A 20475-nucleotide genomic window follows, 5' to 3' on the forward strand; every position below is an offset into this window, starting at 1 on the left:
AATGAGACTAATGAGGTGTAGAAAGTGCATCTTCTATAGACGAAATTTAAGAACTGACTTGAAATGGAAGCCAAACACGTAGCCAGCTTGTTTCTTGCGATTCTGAAGAGTCGAGCCATCGCGACTCTCAACGTCCACCCATAATGCCATGTGGCTTTATAATTTTTATACGTGGCATATCTGGTGTTGGCTGGATAAAACACATCATCTTTCAGAATTTACACGTTTGATATTCTCTTCACTTATCTTTATTATTATTATTATATTTTTCTTTGTTTTATTTTAAGTTTTGTATGAATTTTAGGTGAATGTGGTGCTCCGTAATCAGCGTCGAGCAAATCCAAGATCCTAATGAGAGTCGACAGGCGTCTTCTGAATTTAGCCTTTTTCGTTTAAAACCACAAAATATTCGAAATAACAACATTTAAAGGAAGGTTGACCCCCCCAAAAAAACATTTAAAGAAAATATTTGTACTTTCAGTGAATTAGTCTTAATTTTCATTATTCATAACTATTTTTACCGTTAAAGTCTGATAACAATAAACACGTTTAAGGGTATGAGATCATGATCAAATAAATTTGTTAGGAAATGAAGTATTCTTTTCCAAAATATCAAAAGATGGCAATATAAAACGTAGGATGTATGTGTATATACACAGGAGATACAAGACATGTGATAAATAGATACGATATAATTTGGGTTTTCGCTTCTCTCTTTCTCGTCCACCAACACAAGTATCGCTCCTCTTTTATAGCTAAAGAAGAATTATTCACTATTTTCTTCCATAGAATCTCTCCATTTTTAGGATTCTTCTTCTTCATCCATTAGTCTCTGTTGAATCAGAACCTCAACACAAAGGTATATCTCCCTGCCTTCATTTTCCTCTCTCTTTTCGTCTTGAAATTCTTGAGAAAAAAACAAGAACCAAAATCTCTGGGTTTTCAAGACAATTCGGATTCAGATTCTCTCATATATGCGTTCATGAGCACAAAGAATTGAATATTTGTTTTTCTTTTCTCACGAAGACAACTTTGGGTTTGTCTTCTACTTTTAAGTATCTTTTTTTCCAATGCGAGTTAGTTTTTGTTTGTATTTCTTCAAATTATACGAACAAGTCATAGATATTATCGTAATCTAGCTAAGCTTAAATTATCTTGAATAATTAGCCTTGTACAGACTTTTAGTTAATTAATTAATCTTTTAGTGAAAAGGAGATAAATGCATATATATGAAATCTGAGCCCGAAGATACTGGCTGCTTTCTTATTTATCTAGATTTTGATACAATCATTAACCTTTTATTGTTCTTTAATAATATAGATAGATCACCTCGTTTACTTGGTAAAATTATACAATTGCTATTACATATTAAAAATATAGAAGTAAATAACATAATTCCTCCGCTAAAAACAGGTTTATGTGTTGTTTTACATATAGGTCTGAATTTTGAGAGCTAACCAAACAATACTCGCGGTGAATAACAAGATGATGGAGATAGCTTATCAGCCTCGGATTGATTCCGAGATAGAATCACTCGTCGAGAGAATCAATCCTCCCAGGTTCGTTCTTTGTAGATTCTCATCTATTTTAAACCAATCATCATGATAATCCTATTGTTTTAATGCTGGTTTTTCTTGGCGTTAATTAGTGTTTGTGTAGACAACGACTCAGACCCTAATTGTACACTCGTTAAGGTAATCTAAAAGCTCTGGATGATTTTTTTTCTTAATTCTTAATCATTAAGCTAACAGTTAATGGTTATTTTAATTACTCCAAAAATCCTAATTAATCATGTGTGTTTATATATAATCAGGTAGATAGCGCGAATAAGTACGGGATATTACTGGACATGGTCCAGGTTTTAGCTGATCTCGATCTCGTTATCTCCAAATCTTACATCTCATCTGATGGCGACTGGTTCATGGATGGTAGGTCTCAGCTTCTTCATCATCACATGTCGTCATGGTGGACCAGCTATTTCACATAACATCTGAAATATTTCTCTTTGTTAGTGTTTCACGTGACGGACCAACTCGGGAACAAGCTCACAGACCGAAGCCTGATTCTCTACATTCAGCAGGTTAAATAATGATAAATAATACTAGTTTTTATAATCAAAAATTTTGATTATTCATATAATTTTTCTTCTGTTTAATTCAGGCAATATGTTATAGTAGAAAGGGAGGTATCACAAAAGAGATGCAGAGTAATCTAAAACGTGAAGTGCAGCAGCGCCACGTGTCAACAGAGCACACGGCGTTTGAGATAACCGGAATTGACAGACCGGGTCTGCTGTCCGAGATCTCAGCCGTACTTTCCGACATTGGATGTCATGTGACTGCAGCTGTTGCGTGGACCCACCACGAGCGAGCGGCGATGGTGATTTATCTAGAAGACGGGTTTAACGGTGGGCCCATTATCGACCCAATAAGAAAGGCCCAAGTGAAGGATCATCTGGATATAGTCATGGAGGCCCATCAAAGAGTCGGCGATGAGTCTCGTGTCGTTGTGAGTGTAGTTGAAGCTAAAGGAGCTCCGGTAGGGTGGGCCCACACTGAGCGACGGCTTCACGAGCTAATGTACGCTGAGGGAGACTACGAGAACTGCTTTGGCTGCGACTGCTGCAGTGGAGACAGGTGCGTAATAAAAAATAGATTGTGAAGTAATAAAAATAGATTGTTACGTTATCATATTTTATTTACATGCCACATTATATGTAACAGGTGTGATGCCTTGTCGAGGGGAAGATGCGAGAGGATACACGTAGCGATCGAAGCATGCAATGGTTATTCAATGGTGAGCGTTAAGTGTAGAGACAGACCAAAATTATTGTTCGACACGGTATGCGCGTTAAAGGAGTTACAATTCGTTGTGTTTCACGCCGTCGCTGGAGCAAGGGGCTCAACGGCGGAGCAAGAGTATTTCATAAGGAAGAAGAACGGGTGCACGTTAGAAACGGAAGGACAAAGGGAGAGACTAAGGCATTGTTTGGTAGCTGCGATATCGAGACGCGCTTCACGCGGGTTCAAGCTTGACGTTCGGACAAAGAACAAGATGGGTTTGTTGTCGGATGTGACGAGAACTGTGAGAGAAAACGGTTTGTCGATAACAAGAGCGGAGATGAGTACTCAAGGTGAGAATGCGGTTGGTTCGTTTTATGTCGCGGGGGTGAGCGGTGGTGAGAAGGATGCGAATGCGGTTGAAGCGGTTGTAAGAGAGTTGCGTGGAGTGGTTGTCTCGGCGGTTAAGACGGTTGGGATGGTGTCGACGAGGTTAGGTTCGTCGAGTGATGTGGAGGAGGAAAACAGAGCTAAGTCGTCGATTGGGAGATTGTTATGGTCGAAGTTAGAGAGATTGTCGACGTCGATAAGACGATAAGATCCTCGTGAAGTCTCCAGTTAGGAGACGTTCTCTCTTTATTTGTCCTTGGTTGTTCACGTGATTTATCATTGTAATTTGTAAATACAGCTGAACTAGGAATGTGTTTTCCTGAATGAAATGTAATTAAAAGGGATTGGGTTTAGTTTTGACATATATCACATAATGAAATGGATTTATTAAACCAAAACTGTAATAATTGACTCAACCCAATTACATTTTCATTGTTTTTTTTTAACTTTCTCTTAGTAGAGGATGGTAAAGAAAGGAGGCAAATTGACATTGGTTAAAAACTCGTTAAGGGGTATTAGTCGTTTTGTAAATGTTAATTATTATTATTTTTTTCTATATATTTTATATTTATATAGATATTTTAGCTTTTTGTTTTAATCATAAAATTATTTAAATGAATTGTAAAATTATATATACAAGATAAAATAGGTTAGACAGTTTTATGAATTTTCACTAGGGAGTGTTAGTGAAAAAAATATTTATAATGATTATTAGAATTTTAAGATTCATGTTATTAATTTATAGATTATTACATTCTCATTAAGATCTAGTGTTATTAAGATTTATTGTTATTGGTTTGATGATTTTATAATTTTATACAAAAAATCATTTGCTATTAAATTGTTTATATATTTTAATCATAAATTTATTAAAATTAGTGTTTTTGGAAGTTATATCCTCAACAATTTAACACATAAAACAATATTTTGAGGTACAACATATATTCCTTACATTCTTAAAATCATTATATTAATTTATTTTCATAAATTTTTGCCATCAATTTTTTTCATATTCTTTATAAGTTTAACATATCTTTCAACTTTCAAAATCAAAAGACTCTACATAAATCTAATTCCAACTAACACCTCTTTCACATATTTATGAATTTACATCAAACTTGATAAACTTTAACTAATTTAAAATAGTTTAAACCAATTTAAATGACATAAATTAAGTTTTAGGAAATTTGTTTTGAATATGGCAAGCAGACCCATTTTTAAAAACATTGAGCTAAATTTTTTTTAATAGATTTGATCAGGAAAAAAAAGAAACTTCTAAATAGAAACATAAAACCCGGCCCAACAGTTCTTTTTGGTTCGTCGGTTTAGAGATTTTTTTATAGTTTATTACAGTTAAACCAACTCTGTTCCGGTCCGGTTTTATGAAATACTGATATACAGAGAGACCTTGATAAACCCTAATAATCTTGTATCCGTCGTCGCATTCTATTTCGATTTTGATAGAGGTTAAAAAACCAAAGTCTTTCTCAGAAGAAAAGCCCTTCATTCATCAGAGAAGAGTAAGCAACCATGGCGAATTTGGATATGGAGCAGCATTCACCCGAAAAGGAAGAGATGAAGACGAAGACGAAGAAGAAAAGATCCAGAGACAAAGACAAAGCGAAGATACTAAAGCAGCTAGCGAAGACGGAGGTTAAAGAGCCAAAAGCAATAACAGATGAAGAACCCAAGAAGAAAAAGAAGAAGAAACTAAAGCAGGTTGCGATGGAGGATGAAGAGACCAAAGCAATTAACGATGAAGAACCAAAGAAGAAGAAGAAGAAGAAAGCGAAGCAGCTCGAAGAAGAAGAAGAAGACAAAGTGGAGGAAAGTGGTGGAAACGGTATAATGACCAACGAAACGTTTGAGTCATTGGGGCTATCTGATAACACTCATAAATCCATCAAAGAGATGGGATTCGCACGCATGACTCAGGTAATATACTACTATGTCTTTTGTATAGCTCTAAAAAAAGTTTCAACCTTTTATTATTAACCCATTTACAAGACTAATCCTTGAATGTTGCAGATTCAAGCTAAAGCCATTCCGCCGTTGATGATGGGGAAAGATGTACTCGGAGCTGCCAGAACCGGTTCTGGAAAGACCTTAGCTTTTCTTATACCAGCTGTAGAGCTTCTTTACCATGTCCGGTTTACTCCTCGCAATGGGACCGGTGTTATTGTGATTTGTCCAACAAGAGAGCTTGCCATTCAGGTCTGTATTTAAACTTTTCTGTCATTACTGGAATCAATCAAGAGTGGATACTCAAAACATCTTTAATGTTTCAGTCATATTTAGTGGCGAAGGAGCTTCTTAAGTTCCATTCTCAGACCGTGGGAAAGGTTATTGGTGGTGAGCCCAGAAAGAAAGAAGTTGAAATTCTTGTCAAAGGTGTTAATCTGTTGGTAGCTACCCCTGGAAGACTTCTCGATCACCTTGAGAATACTGATGGATTTGTGTTCAAGAACTTGAAGGTAACACACAGAAACTCCGATTTACAATTTACTAGTGTTTATTTGTCATGGTTTTGAGTTAATGCAATTCCTATTATGTGTTAAACTGCAGTTTCTTGTGATGGATGAGGCTGATAGGATACTGGAACAGAACTTTGAAGAAGATATGAAGAAGATCATTAAGCTTCTACCAAAGGTATTCTATTCTCACGGCTTGCATACTGAAGCAACTAATGATTCAATAAGGACACTGTGTCTAAATTGTCTTTTTTATATGCTGCAGACAAGGCAGACTTCATTATTTTCCGCCACACAGACTTCCAAGGTGTGTTTTGTTTACCATTCTGTTCATTATTTCCTTAATAGTATAGGCTTACTGAGAATGGTTGCATTCGGTTAAACCAACAGGTTGAGGATCTTGCTCGTGTGTCACTTACGTCACCTGTTTATATTGATGTGGACGAAGGAAGAAAAGAGGTAACAGATGATCACATTATTCTTTGATCTATTCTTTACATTTTTCTTCCTTTTCATTTTCTAAAGTGGAAATTGTAAACTGTAGGTTACAAATGAAGGCTTGGAGCAAGGTTACTGCGTTGTGCCAAGTGCGAAGCGGTTACTCTTCTTACTCACCTTCTTGAAGACGTTTCATGGGAAGAAGAAGATCATGGTGTTTTTCTCCACTTGCAAATCGACAAAGTTTCACACGGAACTCTTTCGGTACATCAAAATAGACTGCCTCGCCATCCATGGAGGGATGGAGCAGAGCAAAAGGACTTCAACGTTTTTCCAGTTCGTAAAGTTGGAAACTGGTGTCTTATTGTGTACTAATGTAGGTGCCCGTGGTCTTGACTTTCCCCATGTGGTATGTTTCCTTTTCAACTATTTTTTAAATGTTGATCTTATTAGTTGGGGTTTGGTCTTTGATTAAATATTGTCTGCTTTGTTTTAGGATTGGATTGTGCAGTATGATCCTCCAGATGATCCTACGGTATGTTAGTTATATAAATTGTACTCATATAGGGCTAAGAAATCACTCTGATGTATCTTTACTTTTAATATATTTAGGAATACATTCATAGAGTAGGTAGAACAGCTCGTGGAGAGGGTGCAAAAGGGAAGGCTCTGCTTGTTCTAACTCCAACGGAGTTGCAATTTATTCAGTATCTCAAGGTAATTGTTTCCGTCAAATGGGAACTTTGATGACATTGTTGCACAGACTATATAACTGAGTGAAGAATCTGAATTATTCCAGGCTGCGAAGATTCCTGTTGAAGAACATGAATTCGAGGAAGAGAAGTTGCTCAATGTGCAGGCTTTTCTGGTAAAACATTTGGCTCTCTCTCTCTCAAAACTTTATTCAAGAGCATAGAGGTCTTGTTTAACTAATGTATTTTTTTTTAAAAAAAATTTGCAGGAAAAGACGATATCTGAAAACAGTGCATTGAGCGTGTCAGCAAAAGAAGCATACAAGACTTACATATCAGGATATGATTCTCACTCTATGAAAGATGTCTTTAATGCTCACCGACTCGATCTCAAGGTAACCAAGCAAAATCTACTGTTATATGATCTTAGTATACGTTGCAGTTTTGAGTTGAGTAAAACGAAATTTTTTTTTTTTTTTTCTGCAGGAGGTTGCGGCTTCGTTCTGTTTCTCATCACCACCCAAAGTATTGCTGAAGATACATCGAGAAGGAGACGGGTACAGGAGCAAGAGAGAACCGGTTAATAATAAGTTTAACAGAGGTCGTGGTGGTAGACCTGGCGGTAAAACTAAGTTCGAAAGGTACTAAGTAGTGACGAGACAAGACAAGAGAGACCAGTTTTGTCCCTGATACACTTTTGAGCATTTGTCACTTTTTTTTTCATTGAAACATGTGTTTAGTTACCATACTTCAAATCCAGGATCTGAAGATCAATTTCTTATTAATCTACAATCGTAATGATAAACCAATTCTACCTTTTATACAAACATTGGAGTTTCTAATAAAGGCCTCGTATGAGTGAGTTTTCATCGAACAGATTTTTGATAGAAGAGATTTTAGGTTTTATATTACCAAAAGAACACTAGCGGTAATTTAAATTACATTTCATCGACATTGAGCAAATGGTTTGATTCTTTGTTCTCTTTCACCTGACCTGTGTTGGCTGTCTTATATCTGTACCCAGTCTGGTGAACTAGAGTTAGTAGATCTCTTGGAACTCACCGGTACGTCTCTTTCCTCGTCATCATCTTCTAGATCACTGAACGATACATCTTCTTCGTCTTCTTCACCCAGAGGATGTTTAGAAGTTGCTCCTCCTTCCATGCCGCTCACAGCATCTGAACTCTCTTCATCGTTCAACCAATCATCTGCGTCTTCTTCTTCTTCTACATCCTCAGCTTGCACGTTGACAAATCTAGATGAAGAAGAAGAATCAGTAGATGAGTTTCTTTCTTCAATCACAGATTTGTCAACGACTTGTATCTCCTTGCTCTCAACTGTGTGCTTGTCTGTCTCATACTCCTGCGGATTTACGGGTTTAGCAGCTAATGACTCCTGCGAAGGGTTGTAAGGCACGGCAAGAGGTTCAACCACTGCAGCATTAGCTTCAGAACTCTCTCCTTCCACAGGTGCTCTGTTTAGTTTCTGTAGCTCGTGAGATAACATTGCTCTTGCTTCGAGTACCTACACAAGAATCACATCAGCTAAACTTTGACATCCCAAGAATCACAAGATGCTACTACTACTTACCTGAGGAGTGGAGAGAAGCGAGGCATCGTGTTGAGTGAGTTTAGGATGCAAAAGCACAAAGTAAATCAACCAGAAGCAATTCTCACTCATGTATTCAGGGCAAAGCTCAATCCTCAAAGAAGCAAGGCTCGGCACAAGCCTTTCCATGGACAGAGCATGCTCGTGTTGATCATCAGTCATTTCAAACTCTGAAAAAAATAGCATCAAAATTCACAAGATAAAACAATCTATAGTGAGTGACAAAGATCCTCCTGAAGCTAAGAGACTTACCATCAAAGGAATAATCATCATCATCCTCATCAGGTAAAGGAAGATCCAACCAAGTCTCGGGATGCATCGCGAGATCCCTCACGAACGCAACTAGCTCCTCGGTGACTCCGATTACGTCACCGTAATCCTTCGGATCGGCTCCTTCTGAACCTAACTGTAAGAAGTTCGAAGCGATCTTTGTGAAATCGGATACAGGTAAATTCTCAGAGAGCTTCGAAATCCCAGTCCTGAATCTCCCTCCAATCTCCGCGAAATCGTTCCTAATCCCAGCGATCAGATCCTCGTCCTCCTCCTCCGCATCATCTGGACTCTGATTTCTCTCCTGGAGATCCGGAGACGGGGAAGGTTGCGAGAGGAACGAAGCTACGCCCCAGAATTGGCTTCTCAAGGTCTTGGTAAGCTCGGAGATGTCTTCCTTAACCCCTCGGGGAGACTGTGACTCCGACACCGACTGATTCGGAACGGAATCTTCACCAGAAAGTCTCTTTTCATCATCTCCATCGTCCTCGTCGAGCTTGAGTGAGTTCGCGATGGATCTAGCTAACCAAGCCATATCTGAATCTCCTCTCGATATCTCTCTCTCACAAGTTGTGATCGTGATCTTTTTACAACAGCTCGAAAGCTAAGCAACCTTCGTAAATATCTTAACTTGGATTACCGAGAAAAAAAAAGTTAATTAAACTAAACTAAAACGGCGCCGTTGTTGTAATTTCAGTTAAGAGGGGCAACGTCGTACATTTCCCTGACGGTTAAATATTAATGGGCCCTAGGTTAAAGCCTAAATAGTTTAGCTAAGATAGAACTATGACAACGGTAACAAAGAAAACGGTAACCTTAATCCATTATTTATTATATCATTCAGAATTAACAAGTCGTGGTCTTTATAAATCTTGAAAGAACTTCTCAGAGACATACGACTAACGAGTAAAGATTTTTTCACTGTTTTTGAATTTCAAAAGTTTCTTTAGAATATCTAATCACGGAGTCTCTTCTTCGCTTCACCATCTAGCGTTTATGATCGTTGTGCAAAAGTGCAGGTATACCTTTTACATTGTTCAATAATATCTTAATGTATTTTGGATATATATTAGGAATTGAAATCATGTTTGATATAATTTTTTTAAATTTTTTTTTAAATATTTCAAGTTCTATCAGATATTCATTTAGGTTTGGATTCGGTTCGGATAATACTCATAACCCAAAATACTATAAAACAAGATCTATTCGGTATTTATGTCGGATTCGGATTGGCTCAAGTTCATTTTTATCGCATCGAGTTTGATTTGAGTTTTCGGATTTGGTTTATTTGCTCAATCCTATTTTTATTTCAGTGTAGTTTATTAAAACTTGCAACCCATTCAAGGAGATATTTATGTAACCTGTGTCACTTTAATTGTTTTTTTATCAATATCGTAATAAACAATTTTGCCTTTGGTATTTCAGCCTTTGTAAGTTTGTATAACAAATAAACACTTAGACTCTTCCTAGTCCCTTTATTTTCACTTAGCTTGTAACACAAGTGAAAGAATTCAGACAAACGCATGTTTAAGAAAAAGACTCTCGATCCCATTAACAAGTCTGAGACCCATTTTCAGATTTCAAAATCTATTTATATTCTTCATTGTACAATAAGCCTTTAAGTTCCAGTCAAAATGATTGTCGAATAAATTTAATTTCTTTGTTATTGGATTGTTCGTTTGAGTCTTACATTTAGTAAGCATTTCGTCTGAATAATGTAGACCATTGCTTCAAGCAGAAGTTTAGCAGCCAACCCAGCTTTAACTTAAAACATTCCCCATAAGCTAATTTGCAGACTGACCAAAGAACCGAAATAGCGTAGGCTGTGCATTTCTCAGATACTCTCATTAGTAACCTAACCGTATTAGTATTGGTGTTAACCGAACTTCCAAAGCTTTTACTCCATCGTCTTCTGAACACAAAGATCCAACCCGAAGAGAGCTTATTCCAACCATTCTGGACTACCATGGCAGCCGTCAACCAACTGAGGCACCACTTCAAGCCTTCAACACTAAACATCAAGCTTCTGTTTCTTCCTCTCCTATCTTTGACCAGTCTCATCAATCCAATAAGCAAACTTCGACTAGAAACAAGCTCTGCTCTAAATCATTTCTCCTCCACTAACAAATTCCGCCCCGCAGCAAGTTCAAATGGGCCGGGCCCGCGGGCAGGTTTAGGTTTTGCCATCTCTAGATGGAACCATCATTCAATATGTTTTGCACGGTTTCTTCAAATGAAATATAAAGTCCAAAGTCCATCAACGAAACTCTAGCTGGTTGCATCAATCCAGCTTTTGACTTTTGTAAACTTTATTATCGACTAGGTTAACTTGTACGGGATGAACATTATATATAAAAATTATTTTATATATTATATGTTTATAACATATTATGAAATAATATATATATTAATTAATTAAAAAGTCATTATCTACTACTTATATAATTAAATTGGTGCAGACATATAAATGAATTTTATAAATCGAAAAAATATTTTTTCTACTTGATATGATATATAATTAAATTTAAATGATAGTAACATATATATAGTATATTTTAATATTAATATTTATTAGATGATGTTTTATACTCACATTTTTTTATCATTTGTATCTCTTATAGCAAAAAGTCTAAATTAGTGATAACAAAATTTTCACTGTGGGATTAATGGTTTAAGTAATTTATAATATTTTAAAAAATTAAGTTGTCAATATTTTTTCAAATTTTTTATCAAAAAAATGTTCAAAGTAAATTTTAAAATTAAGATATTTAGGTATTTTTATATGGTACATAGTTTTATTTAAAATGATACATATATTTATATATTTTTTATAATTGATACTTATTAAATGAGACTTTCAACTTATATTAATTTTTAATTATTTGTATCATGTCATGACAAAAGTTTTAAATCATAGATCACAAGATTTGAATGTGAAACTTTTAACAATTTTAGTAATTTATACTCGTTTTAAAAAATTCAAAATATAATATATAAATAATTTTTTAATTTTTATTATATGGTTACTATGATTGTTTAATTTATTTAAATAGCTTAAAATTAAACAAATATAATTATAATACACACTTATTTTTATCAAATCTTTATTATTCAAAGTCATTAATTGTCATATATACTTAAGCCACATTAGACAATTCCGTAATCTTATTTAAGAAAATAATGAAGCACATTAATAATATATTTATTGTGGTTTAATAAAAAAAACAATGTGTGGAATATCCCCAATTAAGGCACAAATTTGCTGAATGCCCATAATTATGGATAACCCAAAATGGAGTAACTTTTTGACACTGTGCAGACGAAAATGCCCTTATGCTTTGTCGAAAACAAGTAACTCTAGATCTATCACCTAAATATTTACATAGCAGGTAACAATCTACATACCAACTAACATATTCGCTAATAATTTCAGTTTCATCTAACAATCTATGTATCAAACAAATGTATCGACTAACAAATCATATATCAGTTAATGAAACTATTAACAATTAATTAGTTATCTATTAAATAGCTCTAAATCTATTTGTAACAACTAACACTTCATGTATCGGTTAAGAATCCATTAAAATCTAAATAATAACAGATAAGTAATAAAATACCTACTAATGTATATATTATCTAAAAGTTGATTGTGATTCGAAATTGGAAACATTGGAATTGGGGTGAAATAATAAGATTAGCATTATGGGTGTCAAAAGAATCCGAATAAAAAATAAAAATTTGTGTTGAATTAGAAGATGATTTGAAGAATTTGTACGAGAGATAAAGAGATTAGAACACATAAAAGGGAGAAGAGAGAGCGATAGAGATAAGAGTATTATAGTCACTAAAAATATTAAAAAGAAACAAGGTTATATGGCAAATTACATGGGTTTCTGGGTGCATCTACGCCAATTACTCTTAATAAAAAGCTTATTATATATTTAGATGGACCAACATATTTCTCTAAAGATTCTAAGAATCATTTTAGTGATGACACGTGGCTACAAAAAAAATGTTGCAATACTTCTGAAATAATATATAGGGGGAGGTTATAATCTTAAAAGTATAAAAAGTCTTGATATGTTAGAGCATCCACAATAGTGGACTTGCTCTTGGAGTCCTTAAGATTATTATAGTATTATTTTTTTTTTTTTGAATAGTTAAGGACTCCACACTATTTTGTGTGTCCAATGGTGTTCCTCTTTTAGGAATTCTTAGAAATCAAAACAGTGAGCAAATACTATCTGTTTCAAAACAACAACAATCCTTTGGTTCACTCTTCCAAAACAGCTGTTCAGATCAGAAGCCATGCTCAAAAGTTTTTCTCCAAGGTCTTGTCTATATACTTATTACTTATCTAGTTGGTTTTGTAATCTGACAGTTTTTGTTTGATCCGTTTGCAGGTGGCTCGTGAAGCTGACAGTAGTAGCGACAGCTCGATCAAAACGGTTGTGATCCCACCTCCTCGTCCAAAGAGGAAACCAGCACATCCTTATCCTCGGAAATCGCCTGTTCCATATTCTCAGTCTCCTTCCTCAGCTATGGAGAAAGGAACAAAATCTCCAACTTCTGTGCTATCACCATTTGATTCAGAGGATCAGGTCAACCGATGCTCCTCTCCTAACTCGTGTACCAGTGACATGCAATCCTTTGATAAGAAGAATGACTACGCAACATCCAAGCAATCTTGGAGAACTTGGAGAAGAGTGCAGAAGCACGGAAACGGCTAACCTCATTAGAAAAACAAGAACCCTGTTATCGTGCAAATGTGTTCAGACCATACAAGAGTGCTTATCGGCATACCTCGTTAGAAAAACAAGAACCCTGTTCTTCATCACCAAGTGTATTCGTTCAACTAATTGAAACTATATTTCAAGCTTAAGTATCGTTTCAATAATTAATAGTCAAGATTTGGCCAAGGTGATTAGAAAAACGTGAACTTTAAACTAGGCTTCAGATTACTGAAACTTCGTGCAAGGCCAACATCTATAGAACTTACCTGCATGGATTGCTTGAAAATATCGCATTGGGAATAACATCTCGAAGCTCTTCAGTTAAAGAGTTTGGTAAGCCGCATCTTGGCAAGACTGTTGAGGGACCTGTCAGATATAATAAGTTCTTATTAGTCATATATCTTTATTAAGATAGTGATGGAGATGGTAGTACCTGCGTCATCAGGACCTGGAATGAATAAAAACCGACTACTTTCTTTTAGCCGTGGATGGTTTCCAATCATTCTCCCAAGTTTACCAAACCGCTTTCACTTTCTGTGATGAAACCCAACAGCATCCAACCATGCTACTCCATAATCTAATCCTATACTTATCCAGATTCGATCAGATTATCCAAAACTAATAAATAAAGCAAATTGAGAGCCACATAGAGATCCATTAGTTACGCAGGAGAAACACTTAGAGATGAGAACCGATTAGATGAAACACAGTGGTAACAAAAGAAAATTGCACAAATCAGATGAACAAACCTCCGAGTCCGTCAGAGAGACCTCACCACCCACATGATCTGAGATTTCAACCCTTGTTTCCGCCATGGGAGATGATGGCGCGAGGGAGGAGAGATTGAGAGAGAGCAAGGGAGGAGAGATTGAGAGAGAAAAAGAGCAGAGTAAGGGGCACGTGTATCAAGGATCGAGTCCTTCCAATCCTTCTTGAAGGATTGATCCGTCTTTAGGTAAGCCAAAATATTATTATTATATTTCATTAATCTTAAAAATTAATGCTAAGGATTCATTATGGACCACCGTTGTGGATGGTCTTAGCATAACATTTATTGCTGACATTTCAAGTTGCCTACTTGGAGAAACCGTGCAAAACTTTTGTTTAAAACTTAAAGTTGAAGTAATATTTATTTGACAAATTGGTTTGATAATGAAATTTGTATCACTGCTAAATTCAAGTCCATCCTAACCAATCTTGTATTTTTAATACTATTTTTTCTTCAAATGAATCGTTCACTCATCGTAGTTTTCACATTTCATAAATTTTTAATGAGATATGAAATTTGGTGTCATATCTCAATCTATCTTATAAGATAATATTTTGGACTTTATATTTATTAATATGATAACGTGTTTAATGACATATGGACGAGTACTTTGGCAATTGCTATCTAACCATTAATCTCGCCACCACGATCAAGCTTGAATGGATAAAATCTCAGCTATGATTCTTTTGTTGTTCTTTGTATTTTTTTATTAGCTTCAACACTCTACGATATGTAACACTAAAAATATCAGAAACAAATGGCTGGATTGCAATTGCAACTTCAACCTCATTTTGATGTAAGCAAAATCTTAAACAAAGTAAACTATATTTATATATAGTTTTTTTAATAAGATAAGTACCAAAAAACTGTAACATCCAACTAGATACATTTATAATACCCCTTATAATATTTATTTCCGTAATGAAAGGTACATTTATAGCGATCTCCTAGCATTGGACGACATCGTCTCTCTCTTATAAAATCTGTTTTCATCTCAGTCTTCGATCTTTCATTTCGCTTAAAATCATGAAAGCTAAAGAGATGAAGAAAGAGAGAGCCATAGCAAGACTGATGAAATCCCCGGTACGTTTCTTGATCATGGCACGTGACGCCTACATACGCAGCATGACATCATGCTCCGTCGGTTTCATCACTGGTGGTGGCTCCGGCGGATTCGGTTTGCCGGCCGGTAACTTTCAAATCTGTGAAGAACCAAGCACCACTCTCCCTCGTAGCTTCACACTTAATACGTCAACGACGACACGTGAACGCTGCCGGTTTGTCACACGTGGCGGAGAAAACAGGGCTGCGATGAGACGACCGTTGGATCTCAGGAGAAACTATAGCTGTATGGTGATGGGAAGGATAGATGAAGAGAAGGCTTGTGATGAGTTTGAACAAGAGGGTTTGCTGTCTGTTTCTGATCGATTTAAAAAAAGAAAATTGTGTGGTGTTTTTACTATTTGTCAACGATAAAAGACAACAAAAACTTCCCCTAATAAATTAATGTTTTTCATGTTTCTTGTTAATTTAAGGGATTGATTTTGTGTGCATATAGATTTTCTGATTGTATATAAATTTCAATTTGTAGAATAGAACCTCCTCAACATTTCCGTCGATTCTGTATAGCTCGGTATGCTTTATTTCATGGTCTTCACTTATAGGTGAGTTAAATTTACGATATTTTTAGTTACGTTTCAACTAACACTATAGGTAAGTATTATCTGCGAGGCAGATGAGAATCATGAGATCATGAAAACGAAGGTCAAACAAAAAAGTTTTTTTTCCTAGTTGTTAGGAAGTCTTTCACTTTTAGCATTTTCTCTCCTTCACACGACACCAACGTCAACGTACGAAATAAAATAAGTAAACTCTGTCTCGGGGTGTGTTTACTCCAAAATACAAAGCTTTGGGTAAAGAAAACAAATAACACAAAAGTCTAGGGGTTGCAGAAGAAAACATTTGGAAAGTTGCACATTAGGGATCAGGGAACGGAGGTTTCACCGCCGGGTGGTGAGCAATCGTAAGATGCCAAGGCGAGAGGAAAAGCGACGAAAGTTACACGAAGCTCTTCTTGAAACACTGTATCCTCCTTCATCGCCTTCGTCTCCTTCCTCTTCTCCGTCTCCGGTATTCTCTCATTACATCTTCTCGGTTTAAAATTTGTTTATTTTCTAATTGGTTTAAATTGGCGGTTTCAGGTTGGGTTTGATGACGAACCGTTCGATGTAACACTCATAAACCCAGGTACGACTGTTATGTAATTTTAACATGATTTAACGTTGGTAGATCGGGAGTTATATAACAAATCACAGTCGATTTATTCAGAGGATTACGTGAAGATCGATTCATCAAATCACGGCGACGACGATGAAAACGGAGACGAGTCAGAGACTAAACCGAGTCGAGCGCAGAGGAAGAGGATAAGAATGAAGATGCTCAAAGAGGAAGCTGCTCGACGGAGGAAAGTCATCGGACCTCTGCTTCCGACGGAAATGATTGAGACGCGTGAAGACAGCAACGGTGGAGAAGAGGCGAGTTGCGTGCAACCTGCTCGACTAAATGCCTCAGAGAAAGAAGGTACGACTTTTTTTTGACTTTCGTACATATCTAAACTAAATGTCGTAATCGTCTTGTATACGAAATTTAGACCCAAGAGTTTGGAAAGTTTTTGACTTTATTCAGAATCTACTTAACTCAAGTTGTGGCATTGTTGAACTTTTTGTACAATCATTCAAAGCCGTCTCTTTCGTGTAATAATTACATTACGTGTCCGACTCTGTTAATTTTGTAGAGAAAGTGAGCTTTGAGGGAAATGATAAGACGAAAAGAGTCAAGAAGAGGAGAGAGGCAAAGAAACTTGCCAAAGAGAGTTCTAACCCAACTCATATCCAGGATCCAACCTCTGAAACTTCTTGATTAGAGTGAAAAATATAAACGGGATCCTTATGTAATTTCATCAAAAACACAAGGGTAATTACGTTTAGCCCTTAACAGAGTTGCTTCAAATTACATTGAATTGGCCATCGCATAGCAACTTAATTACATTGAATTGGCCATCACATAGAAATTCTAAGGGCATTTCCATCTCTATTCCATAATTTACTAAAAAAATAGAGTGGAAAATAGAGTATGAACAAAAAATAAATTTTTTTACCATTTATGGAATAATCACTTTTTTGTTTTTTTACTGCTTCATTTTCCACTCCATTTTGCAGTAAATTATGGAGTGGGGATGGAGATGTTCTAGACCCCAAAACCTCAAAAGTTCGTCTTCTTCCTTCGCAGGAAAACTGAAAGAACCGGCGAGAACCAAATGCTAAACGCTAATCCAAATTAAAACATTTCTTTAATAAAATTAACTCCTAAAAAATAAAGGGATCGTTATGTAATTTCACCAATAATACAAGGGTACATTACTAAATGAGAAACTCTGCTTTGTCAAATTACGTATCTACCCTTGATAAGGGTTACTTCAAAATTACATCGACGTCCCTTCGCCACTGCATAGCAACTCTTCTAAACCCTAAAACCTCAAAAAGCTCTTCTTCTTCCTCCCTCCGCCTCAATCGCCGAAGACGATCAATCAAAAAAAAAATGGCGGAGCTAAAGCTATCAGAGAGCCGCGACCTAACAAGAGTGGAGCGAATCGGCGCACACTCACACATCCGAGGCCTGGGACTCGACTCATCCCTCGAACCCCGAGCCGTCTCCGAAGGAATGGTAGGTCAAGTGAAGGCCCGCAAAGCCGCCGGCGTAATCCTCCAGATGATCAAAGAAGGCAAAATCGCGGGTCGGGCCATCCTAATCGCGGGGCAGCCCGGGACCGGCAAAACGGCGATCGCGATGGGAATGGCGAAATCCCTCGGACTGGAGACGCCCTTCGCGATGATCGCGGGGAGCGAGATATTCTCCCTGGAGATGTCGAAGACGGAGGCTTTGACTCAGTCTTTCCGCAAAGCGATCGGTGTGAGGATCAAGGAGGAGACCGAGGTTATCGAAGGAGAGGTCGTGGAGGTTCAGATCGATAGGCCTGCTTCTTCGGGGGTTGCGTCCAAGTCCGGGAAGCTGACGATGAAGACGACGGATATGGAGACTGTGTACGATATGGGAGCGAAGCTGATTGAGTCTTTGAATAAGGAGAAAGTGCAGAGCGGGGATGTGATTGCGCTTGATAAGGCTACTGGGAAGATTAGTAAGCTTGGGAGGTCGTTTTCGAGGTCTAGGGATTATGATGCTATGGGTGCTCAGACTAAGTTTGTGCAGTGCCCTGATGGTGAGCTCCAGAAGAGGAAAGAGGTTGTGCATTGTGTCACTCTTCATGAGATTGATGTTATCAACAGCAGGTTAAAACAAGTTTTTCACTTTCTTGTATTGTTTGACATTTGCTAGTGATTAAATGGTTGGTAAAGTAGTTGATTTAGCTTACTAGTTTCAGATGAGATGTGTCAAACTTGAGGTTACTAATGTTTGGTTGACATCTGGTTAGTGCAGTGAGCTAGCTAGATCAACCTTTGTAACTATGTATCTGTAAGACATTTTGTTTGAGGTATTGTTAGTTAAGTTATTTTGTTTGCTCTGTTCTTGAGCAGGACGCAAGGGTTTCTTGCCCTTTTCACGGGTGATACAGGAGAAATCCGATCAGAAGTTCGTGAACAGATCGACACGAAAGTAGCGGAGTGGAGAGAAGAAGGCAAAGCTGAGATAGTCCCCGGTGTTCTCTTCATCGACGAAGTCCACATGCTCGACATTGAATGCTTCTCATTCCTCAACCGAGCTCTCGAGAACGAAATGTCACCGATCCTCGTCGTGGCAACCAACCGAGGAGTCACGACAATCCGCGGAACTAACCAGAAATCACCTCACGGGATCCCGATCGACCTCCTTGACCGTCTTCTCATCATCTCGACTCAGCCTTACACGGACGAAGACATAAGGAAGATCTTGGAGATACGTTGCCAAGAGGAAGACGTTGAGATGAACGAAGAGGCGAAGCAGCTTTTGACTTTGATCGGGCGCGATACTTCTCTGAGGTATGCGATTCATCTGATAACAGCTGCTGCGCTGTCTTGCCAGAAGCGGAAAGGGAAAGTCGTGGAGATTGAGGATATCAACAGAGTTTATCGATTGTTCTTGGATGCGAGGAGGTCGATGCAGTACCTTGTTGAGTATCAGAGTCAGTATATGTTCAGCGAACCTATAGAAGCTGATGGAGAAGACGAACAAGATGCTATGCAGACCTGATGATTCCATCTTTGTTTACCCGTTTATTATTGTGTGCTCCGTGATGTTATCGATCTATGACTCTTGTCTTATGTTTGGTTTTCTTTTTGCAAGTTGTAATGAATGTCTTAACAATGGATCGTTGTAGTAAGATTTATATTTTCGTTTCGTAACAAATCTGGCCTGTTAAGATCTTTAATGGGCTTTGAAGTCCAGCTTTAAAACGAGAATAGTGTTTTTTTCTGCATGCATATGTATGCGTGTGTCGTGTTTACACTTTACTCAGTACAACTTTGACACGCATTCAGAAAATTTAATTAGGAGTGTTGTCTTACCAGACTTCATCGGTTTTTGGTGGCGTGTTTTGGTGTAACGAATTTAATTTCTTGGTCAGTCAATTTCAACTTTAAATTTCGTGATAAATTTACTAATTTCATATCAAAAAACATGTTTTTTCTTTGTAGTACAACCATAAACAAATTAGCTTGTTTTGACATCGTAGTAGACTTTGTGGTTGCAACATTGCAACAGTTTTGTGTCAAAGATAATTAGATACTTGACACGTTCAAATATTTCTGATTAGTTAACAAAGCATCAAATATTCACTCTTAGATTAAAACGTTGAATAGCATTGGTAGAAACTAAAAAATGGATAGTTATTAAATTTACAGTCGGTGTTAGTTTTAAATTAGATACCAAAAAAACACCCTGGTCAACTTAATAATTCAAGAGAATTAAGCAATCAATTCACTGGTTGCGATATGCAAGATCCTTACTAACATTAAATTAATTTTCCCATAAAAATATAATAGTAATGTCATTATCAATAGAAATCAAAATATTATATATAATGAGGCACTTTTGCCTCTCCTAAGGCTGTCCACGTGTCCATTTAATAAATAATGTGGGGCCTACTTATTGTTCGGTTTACTTTGTCCGACTGGTTTGGGTTTGGTCTGATTTCTGTCTTCAGTGTTTGGTCTGATAAATTAGTCAAACTCTGCGTAAGCGTCGCCGGATTAGGGCTTCCATGTTACTTTCTCTTCCATAACTCAACCTTGCCGTCTTGGCTTTGCAGAGTCTCATCTCTTCGCCTCC

At 36.9% G+C, this 20475-nt stretch overlaps 6 protein-coding genes across 9 annotated transcripts; 4 read left to right on the forward strand and 2 right to left on the reverse strand.

Annotated features, from left to right (window-relative positions):
- The first annotated feature begins 604 nt into the window (after window positions 1-604).
- LOC103874028 (ACT domain-containing protein ACR1) lies at window positions 605-3562 on the forward strand. Of its 2 annotated transcripts, none has more exons than XM_009152429.3 (7): window positions 605-859; window positions 1438-1559; window positions 1649-1694; window positions 1814-1928; window positions 2013-2080; window positions 2161-2636; window positions 2724-3562. In XM_009152429.3, exons 2-7 carry the CDS (start codon window positions 1486-1488, stop codon window positions 3376-3378), a joined length of 1434 nt encoding a protein of 477 aa, XP_009150677.1. In that variant the 5' UTR covers window positions 605-859; window positions 1438-1485; the 3' UTR covers window positions 3379-3562. The 2 variants fall into 2 exon arrangements, with proteins under 2 accessions (XP_009150677.1, XP_018514927.1); XM_018659411.2 differs by having other exon boundaries at window positions 649-1036.
- A 992-nt stretch (window positions 3563-4554) lies between these two features.
- On the forward strand, window positions 4555-7580 carry LOC103874030 (DEAD-box ATP-dependent RNA helicase 27). Of its 2 annotated transcripts, XM_009152431.3 has the most exons (12): window positions 4701-5105; window positions 5199-5384; window positions 5459-5644; window positions 5736-5819; window positions 5907-5948; window positions 6032-6100; window positions 6186-6488; window positions 6576-6614; window positions 6692-6796; window positions 6879-6947; window positions 7041-7166; window positions 7258-7580. In XM_009152431.3, the coding sequence occupies exons 1-12, from the start codon at window positions 4701-4703 to the stop codon at window positions 7417-7419; spliced, it is 1776 nt and encodes a 591-aa protein (XP_009150679.1). In that variant the 3' UTR covers window positions 7420-7580. The 2 variants fall into 2 exon arrangements, with proteins under 2 accessions (XP_033129489.1, XP_009150679.1); XM_033273598.1 differs by having other exon boundaries at window positions 4555-5105; window positions 5736-5948.
- Window positions 7570-9285, reverse strand: LOC103874029. The gene is made up of 3 exons (XM_009152430.3): window positions 8632-9285; window positions 8362-8549; window positions 7570-8295 (listed from the first exon to the last, which is right to left on the reverse strand). The coding sequence occupies exons 1-3, from the start codon at window positions 9182-9184 to the stop codon at window positions 7780-7782; spliced, it is 1257 nt and encodes a 418-aa protein (XP_009150678.1). The 5' UTR covers window positions 9185-9285; the 3' UTR covers window positions 7570-7779.
- A 3775-nt stretch (window positions 9286-13060) lies between these two features.
- On the reverse strand, window positions 13061-14423 carry LOC108872188 (DNA polymerase epsilon subunit B-like). 2 transcript variants are annotated; one of them, XR_001958958.2, is made up of 3 exons: window positions 14135-14423; window positions 13819-13968; window positions 13061-13751 (listed from the first exon to the last, which is right to left on the reverse strand). XR_001958958.2 is itself a non-coding variant. In XM_033273674.1 (3 exons), exons 1-3 carry the CDS (start codon window positions 13886-13888, stop codon window positions 13242-13244), a joined length of 333 nt encoding a protein of 110 aa, XP_033129565.1. In that variant the 5' UTR covers window positions 13889-14128; the 3' UTR covers window positions 13061-13241. The 2 variants fall into 2 exon arrangements, 1 of the variants encoding a protein (XP_033129565.1); XM_033273674.1 differs by lacking the exon at window positions 14135-14423 and having other exon boundaries at window positions 13061-13404; window positions 13652-13751; window positions 13819-14128.
- Window positions 14424-15943: 1520 nt separating this feature from the next.
- Window positions 15944-17185, forward strand: LOC103874032. Its single transcript, XM_009152432.3, has 4 exons — window positions 15944-16284; window positions 16356-16401; window positions 16483-16734; window positions 16949-17185. The coding sequence occupies exons 1-4, from the start codon at window positions 16183-16185 to the stop codon at window positions 17071-17073; spliced, it is 525 nt and encodes a 174-aa protein (XP_009150680.1). The 5' UTR covers window positions 15944-16182; the 3' UTR covers window positions 17074-17185.
- A 463-nt stretch (window positions 17186-17648) lies between these two features.
- LOC103874033 (ruvB-like 2) lies at window positions 17649-19571 on the forward strand. The gene is made up of 2 exons (XM_009152433.3): window positions 17649-18500; window positions 18747-19571. The coding sequence occupies exons 1-2, from the start codon at window positions 17752-17754 to the stop codon at window positions 19396-19398; spliced, it is 1401 nt and encodes a 466-aa protein (XP_009150681.1). The 5' UTR covers window positions 17649-17751; the 3' UTR covers window positions 19399-19571.
- The last annotated feature ends 904 nt before the right edge of the window (window positions 19572-20475 follow it).

This window comes from Brassica rapa, chromosome A06, assembly GCF_000309985.2.
Source record: "Brassica rapa cultivar Chiifu-401-42 chromosome A06, CAAS_Brap_v3.01, whole genome shotgun sequence".
NCBI lineage: Eukaryota > Viridiplantae > Streptophyta > Magnoliopsida > Brassicales > Brassicaceae > Brassica > Brassica rapa.